Genomic DNA, 8167 nt, shown 5'->3' on the forward strand with positions numbered 1-8167 from the left:
AACGTGGCTTAATGAATGTGTGTTAAGGTTCATCCCAGATAAGTCTGTGCAGTCCGCAAAGGCTAATCAGGGATGACACTTTTTGCTTTTATGAATTTTTCATTCAAAAGAGATCTATATGAACAAATCCCATGTTTGCGGAATATGTTGTTCCTAAGAAGCCTGTGTGGACTGCACAGGCTAATCTGAGAAACACGGCAAATGTGCATTAAGTTATGATTAAGCAACATTTTACCCGGACGAGACTTAATTTTATAACTATGATGGTTTCAGCTGATGGCTGATGGCAAGATGACTGGGCCGGCGGCAGGACACTTCCTGACCAGTACCCTAGTGGGGCTCCACCACAACGGGCAGCACGAAGGGACGCAGGCTAACATGATCAGCCTGTGTCTGCAGGTCTATGAACTGCTGGTAAGGATCATGTCAAATATTCACAGCCACATGTTGACAATATGAGTCAAGTTCTGGTGACAACATGGCTTAATTCATGTGTGTAAAGTGTCGTCCCTGATTAGCCTGTGCAGTCCGCACAGGCTAATCAGGGACGACACTTTCCGCCTAAACTTGATTTTCAATAAGGAGGGACTTCCTTGAAACTAAAAATACCATTAAAGTGGAAAGTGTCATCCCTGATTAGCCTGTGTGGACTGGGACGACACTTTACGCACATGAATTAAGCCCAGTTTTCTCAGAACAAGACACATATATGTGTGTAAATTGTAGTCGCATATTAGGTTGTTTAGTGTGGTCAGCCTAAACAGTGATGACATTTTCTGGACATCTTCATTGGATATTATTTTAGAAAAGACTTCCTTTTTTTATCCATAAAAGACTGCACAGGCTAATCTTGGATGACACTTTACACACATATGTAAAGCTCCATTTTCACAGAGCACTGTTTGTAACCTACTGTTGAAATTATTGGTCGAACTAGTCCATTTTAAACTCGAATTTCTGTTTAAACAAGTATTTATCAATGTTTGTTTATATTGACCTCTTGTTTAGTTAACTCAGTATAAAGAAGTCACAACGAAGATGGCTAAGGTACCAAACTGCAGTATGTTTTGCTCTGTGTTTCAGCAGTATGTTTTGCTCTGTGTTTCAGCAGTATGTTGTGCTCTGTGTTTCAGCAGTATGTTTTGCTCTGTGTTTCAGCAGTATGTTTTGCTATGTGTTTCAGCAGTATGTTTTGCTCTGTGTTTCAGTTACCCCAGTATAGGGAAGTAACAAATGTATTGGCAGGGGTACCACACTGCAATCTGGAGACGCTTGATGTAAGTCATTATGGTGTTTTTTACCTTGCTAACAAAGTTTTAAGGTATATTTTAATCATTCTGTTTGGCAGATTGTTGATACTTCATGTGGTGAGGCCACATAAAAATGTAAGGTACATGTAGAGGTCACTTTGTATCTCCAATGATCCACACATTCCAGCCTTTTTTGTGCTTTAACCTCCTACCACTTAGATACATATTTTCACGCATTTGTATTCCCTTAGAAAGTTATATTTAATTAATGATCTTTCTTACTAGATTCAAGTTTTTAGGCTTCATCTCCGAACCTTAGATACTGATGAGCAGCAAACAGCATTAAAACTGAACAGACTGCGAGTTACTAGCAGGCTGTTCTGGTTTTATGATGTTTGCACATAGCCATTTCCACTTTGGCTCTGAGTGGGAAAGGGTTAACAGAAGTAAAAAACTCTTGCAAGGGTCTGCATTATGTTTGAGTTCTTTGGGTAGTTTCAAGTGAAGACATTTCTACTATATTGACTTATATAGTTGGGAGATCTATTGAATTTATTTATTGACAATTAAGAGTACACAGATATATTTTTGAGTTTTTACTGGCACTGGATTTTCCATGATGCATTTGATTGAAATGTCCAAATAACAAAACCCCAGGCAGTTTACCAGGACATGTGCCTATATTGAAATCTTGAAGAAATTGAAAACATTTTTATTTTGTTATGTTTTTTTACAAAACAAAAAAAAACTGAAAAACCTTCTTTTCACATTATATGCAATTTTTCTAATCTGAGCCTCGATCTTGTATGTGTGTAAAGTATTGTCCCAGTCCACACAGGCCAATCAGGGATGACACTTTCTGCCTACACTGGAGTTTTGTTTAAAAAGCCACCTTTAAATAATAAAGTCCATAAAAAGGAAAGTGTGATCCCTGATAAGCCTGTGTGACTATTAAGCCCAGTTTTCCCAGAACCTTGCTCAACTCTTCATGAATGTTTGCAGATTTTTGAAAAGAACCTGATGGGCCAGACAGCTACTCAAAAGATTCAAGAGAAGAAAAAGAAGGAAACCTTCAAGAAGTTGGTGTCAGGAATCATAGGGGTTTGTATAGTAGCCTTGTTCTCTGAAATCTGGGCTTCATGCATTTGTGTAAAGTGTCTTCCCAGATAAGCCTGTGCAGTTTGTTTAGAGTAGATTTCCTTTTTAAGTCAAATTTCATAAAAGCAGAAAGTGCTGTCCCTGATTAGTCTGTGGTATGAAGCTTCGTGTACTGATTAAGGGCTTTAGGAGAAAAAGCAGTGGAAAAGTCACATAACTGTTCTTCAATATTAACAGAGTTATTGCGTTTTGTTAATGTATTTGTTCACTCTATAATTCTATCAATTCTATATAAAGATGTTCAGATGAAACTTAATAGATCAACAGATTACATTTTGGGCAAGTGCAGAAACTTAATATCTTTCTCTTAAGTGTTATTTGAGAGATATTCCGTAGTTTTTATGCCCCCTGTAGGGTGGCATATAGCAGTCACACTGTCTGTCTTTCTGTCCGGCATTCTGTTTTCCAGAGTTTTTTATGCAACGCATGAAGATATTGAACTGATTTTTGGTATGCAAGTCTATCTGCATGACCTAAAGATGAAGTGTAAAATTCATTCTGGTCCATTTATTTTTTTATGTACATACTTGGATATTGAGCTGATTTTTGGTTTTTGAGTCTACCTATATAACCTACATATGGAGTGTGGATTTTGTTCCCTTAAATTGTTTTTTGGGCAAAGTAATTGGCCTTGGACTTAAATATTTCTCTATGATAACCTTGTTCCGGAGTTTTTTTTACACGAGGCTTTCAGGTATTGAGCTGATTTGGGGTATTCAAGTCTACCTATATGACTTACAGATGAAGTGTGAGCTTCATTTTGATCCATTGATTTTTGGCCAACTTATGGGCTCTCTAAAATACTGTGAAACCATTATTATTCGTCCGACATTATTTTTCGCGTTTTTCGTCCTTCGACCGATGGACGAATTCAAGATCCTAACGAACAATCATGTCCCATATTTGAAACAAATAAGACTGAATTACCGTAGGCATGAGGCATTTAAATCCAGCGTAATCCACGCATATACACACGGCTCGAAATTAACACTCGCACACTCGCAAAATGCGAGAAAAAAAAGATTGCAAGGTAAGTTATAAGCCACTAGTATTTTTTGCATATAAAGAAATAGTGAAAAAAAACGAGTTATATTGCTTTAATGCGTTCGACGGCGTGAACGCTAAACCATAGGTCAATTTTTTGAACGTCTGAATACCCATATGCGGAAGCGCGCAACTTGTTTGTTGACTGGTATACTTATAATACAGATACACAGATGGTATTGATACAAAGAACATGAAACAGTCGACTATTCACACTCAAGTTAAATCCGGTTTTGACACAAAGGGGTGTTCATTATACAGTGTACAGTGTACTGACAACTGACATTTCCTGTAAAACGCGAATGCAATAAGGCTGTATCGAATGCGTCGACTTCGTTTAGGTATAATAGTGTTGATTAGCGCTAATTGTTAACAACTTTATTACCCATTGTGTGTATTGTGTTTTTCAGGGGTGATGCAGATTATACAGCCTACACGCGGCGAATCCGGATTAAAGACAATACTATTAAACGCAATTAAAATATGACGATGTGTGAAATATATTATGCGCTTTGTTACAAATTAATAAAGAACATTTTGATTTGTGTTTGGTTGTTTGGTTTCAAATATTTACGATGCAAAACGCTTGAAACTTTAATGAAATATGACCAAAATAATTTGCTTACGCTAATTATAACCCATAATGTTCGCACCTTCTCTAATTGGCGCCGATAAAGGTAAGATTGTAATCAGTTTGACCGTGATAGTAATGGAAAAAGACTAATTGGCAATTGGCTTCGTTGTTTAAAACACTTGTTAACGATTATTCAGTCCAACTTATCCGCTAATCATAACAAAGAACGTGTCAATGACATAAAATGATAAGGGACAGTTACTATCACCTAAAATAACAGACTTGCTAATTGGCATATGCCAAACAAGGCCCACCTCCTGCAAGTGACTACCAAGTGCTGCACCTAACTTTCCCCAGCACAATGTTTTCGCAACCGCGTATTACATGTATTACAAACAAATCGGACGTTTTTTGTTTTGTTTTTTCAAAACCAGAAATGGACGAATTTAAGAGCGGACGAAATAGTCATTTTTATGAAAAGGGCGAAATTTTGTGCCGCCGAAAATAAATGGTTTCACAGTAGCTGCTGTGGGACTTGAAAGCGCAGTAGGGGCATTGTGTTTCTCAAACGCAGCTCTTGTTTTCTTGTGCAGACCGCATTTGCATAGTGTTATGTTATTGTGTTTATCATAGATCAAAAACAATTGAAGGGATTCAAATGAAACTTGATATAATGATAGAAGTCTTTTAGATGAAGAGTGGAGGACAAGAGCCATAACTCTATCTTTGATAAATTTATGTATTGAGTCATTGCCCTTGTATTAATTTTCATTTTCAAAGTATAGCTATTCGTATATAACAGACTGTGATACTAATTCATACATCTTTGAAGGACAGTTTCCTTTCTTTTTATGCCCCCGGATCTAAATATAGGTGGTATATTGTTTTTGGCCTATCTATCTGTCTGCCATTGTGTCAGTCAGTCATTGTATGTGTGTGTCCCAAAGTTTTAACCTTGGTTAAAGTTTGATAACTTTTGCATTATTGAAGATAGCAACTTCATATTTTGCATGCATGTGTATCTCACGGAGCTGCACATTTTGAGTGGTGAAAAGTCAAGGTCAAGATCATCCTTTAAGGTCAAAGGTCAAATATCATTGTATTTTTCTTTCCTAAAACTTTAACCTTCGTTAAAGTTTGGTCATAACTTGTTATGCCCCCCTTCGAAGAAGAGGGGGTATATTGTTTTGCACATGTCGGTCGGTCCGTCCGTTCGTCGGTCCATCCACCAGATGGTTTCCGGATGATAACTCAAGAACGCTTAGGCCTAGGATCATGAAACTTCATAGGTACATTGATCATGACTGGCAGATGACCCCTATTGATCTTCAGGTCACTAGTTTAATATTGAAGATAGCAACTAGATATTTGGCATGCATGTGTATCTCATGGAGATGCACGTTTTGAGTGGTGAAAGGTCAAGGTCATCCTTCAAGGTCAAAGGTCAAATTTATGGCTTCAAAGCTGCGCAATAGTGGGCATTGTGTTTCTGACAAACACATCTCTTGTTTTCAATACGTACATTAAATGTGTATGTTTTCCCCATAAAAGTTCAAGATCACACTTTTGGGTCAAAACAATACTTCAAGAGGTATTTGGCTTCCAAAGTGAAAGAATTTGTTGAAAATGAGCCACTATGGGAAAACAGATTTTAATGCATGTGCAGAAAGTTTCGTCCTAGATTAGCCAGTGCACAAAGTGTCATCCTAGATTAGCCTGTGCAGAAAGTGTCATCCTAGATTAGCCTGTGTAGAAAGTGTCATCCTAGATTAGCCTGTGTAGAAAGTGTCATCCTAGATTAGCCTGTGCAGAAAGTGTCATCCTAGATTAGCCTGTGCAGAAAGTGTCATCCTAGATTAGCCTGTGTAGAAAGTGTCATCCTAGATTAGCCTGTGTAGAAAGTGTCATCCTAGATAAGCCTGTGTAGAAAGTGTCATCCTAGATTAGCCTGTGTAGAAAGTGTCATCCTAGATTAGCCTGTGCAGAAAGTGTCATCCTAGATTAGCCTGTGCAGAAAGTGTCATCCTAGATTAGCCTGTGTAGAAAGTGTCATCCTAGATTAGCCTGTGCAGAAAGTGTCATCCTAGATTAGCCTGTGTAGAGAGTGTCATCCTAGATTAGCCTGTGTAGAAAGTGTCATCCTAGATTAGCCTGTGCAGAAAGTGTCATCCTAGATTAGCCTGTGTAGAAAGTGTCATCCTAGATTAGCCTGTGTAGAAAGTGTCATCCTAGATTAGCCTGTGTAGAAAGTGTCATCCTAGATTAGCCTGTGCAGAAATTGTCATCCTAGATTAGCCTGTGTAGAAAGTGTCATCCTAGATTAGCCTGTGTAGAAAGTGTCATCCTAGATTAGCCTGTGCAGAAAGTGTCATCCTAGATTAGCCTGTGCAGAAAGTGTCATCCTAGATTAGCCTATGTAGAAAGTGTCATCCTAGATTAGCCTGTGCAGAAAGTGTCATCCTAGATTAGCCTGTGTAGAGAGTGTCATCCTAGATTAGCCTGTGTAGAAAGTTTCGTCCTAGATTAGCCTGTGTAGAAAGTGTCATCCTAGATAAGCCTGTGTAGAAAGTGTCATCCTAGATTAGCCTGTGTAGAAAGTGTCATCCTAGATTAGCCTGTGCAGAAAGTGTCATCCTAGATTAGCCTGTGCAGAAAGTGTCATCCTAGATTAGCCTGTGTAGAAAGTGTCATCCTAGATTAGCCTGTGCAGAAAGTGTCATCCTAGATTAGCCTGTGTAGAGAGTGTCATCCTAGATTAGCCTGTGTAGAAAGTGTCATCCTAGATTAGCCTGTGCAGAAAGTGTCATCCTAGATTAGCCTGTGCAGAAAGTGTCATCCTAGATTTGCCTGTGCAGAAAGTGGTGTCCTAGATTAGCCTGTGCAGAAAGTGTCATCCTAGATTAGACTTTGCAGAAAGTGTCATCCTAGATTAGCCTGTGTAGAAAGTGTCATCCTAGATTAGCCTGTGTAGAAAGTGTCATCCTAGATTAGCCTGTGTAGAAAGTGTCATCCTAGATTAGCCTGTGTAGAAAGTGTCATCCTAGATTAGCCTGTGTAGAAAGTGTCATCCTAGATTAGCCTGTGTAGAAAGTGTCATCCTAGATTAGCCTGTGTAGAAAGTGTCATCCTAGATTAAACTTTGCAGAAAGTGTCGTCCTAGATTAGCCTGTGCAGAAAGTGTCGTCCTAGATTAGCCTGTGCAGACCCATTTTTTTCAGAGCGAGGCTCAAGCATATAAGCGGTTGATATGCCCTGTGAGTTTTAGAATCTGTTAATTTCTATAGACCTTGTTCAAGGATTGTTGTTTTCTATTCAACAGAAGCACTTGAGCGAGCAGTTTAAGCAACCAGTTGAATACAAAAGCCTTGAAGCGATGTTCCGAAGATTAAAACCGCTGAAACCACCACGTGACGAATTTGCAGGACATGACATGGGACTTTCAGCATTGTTTACACCGTAGAGATGAAACCAATTTTCTTCATAATAATCAAATTTGCAATGACATTATAACATGGCAGGACAAGCTGTTAAATATTGTGATTATATTCAGTGTTAATAAATTATGAGGAATATTATGTAATGTTTTCTTAGCATAAACCATGCAAACTGTTTGGTGAATGCAATCATTGTTTTACATGTAATAATTTTTAAATTAAGATAAGAAATAGTATATAGTTTTCCTCGGCAGTCAGAATTTTTATGAAATACTTCTGAATGTGCAAGTTTATAGTTGATATTGTAAACCACTTTATAGACATTCACTTTGTAAAATTCTCAACAAATAAATATAAGCAAAGCTTTGCCAAGTTGTTTATATACCAAATTTGCACTTTTGACATCATCCTCGTATTTTGTATTGTGTAATTTTAAATTCTTCACAAGTGAGGCATTCTTTAAATCAAGATATTTATATACCTAACGGGTTTCTTGGAGTGTACTATATATATATGCAAGACACAATTTTAATGCAGTGTGAGGGAATAAGTAAACTTTAAGGCTCTTGTTGAGAAAGTTGACTCATGTCAGCTAAAATTCACAGAGATCAATATTGGCCTTCATGTCATGGAAACTTTAAGCTGAACAGAGTTCGAGAATGTGTTGTTCAGCATCCACAATCAGAAACTATTTTGCTTTTTCTGCT

The 8167-nt window shown here is 37.9% G+C and overlaps 1 protein-coding gene across 1 annotated transcript in view; it reads left to right on the plus strand.

Annotated features, from left to right (window-relative positions):
- LOC127872065 (exportin-5-like) overlaps positions 1 to 7826 on the plus strand; it is an 84923-nt gene extending 77097 nt beyond the window's left edge. Inside the window, 4 exon segments of the mRNA XM_052415398.1 lie at positions 274 to 414; positions 1209 to 1277; positions 2253 to 2351; positions 7346 to 7826. Coding sequence (XP_052271358.1) covers positions 274 to 414; positions 1209 to 1277; positions 2253 to 2351; positions 7346 to 7486 — 450 coding nt within the window. The 3' untranslated portion in view covers positions 7487 to 7826.
- Positions 7827 to 8167: the final 341 nt, after the last annotated feature.

The sequence above is a fragment of the Dreissena polymorpha genome, chromosome 3 (assembly GCF_020536995.1).
Source record: "Dreissena polymorpha isolate Duluth1 chromosome 3, UMN_Dpol_1.0, whole genome shotgun sequence".
Lineage (NCBI taxonomy): Eukaryota > Metazoa > Mollusca > Bivalvia > Myida > Dreissenidae > Dreissena > Dreissena polymorpha.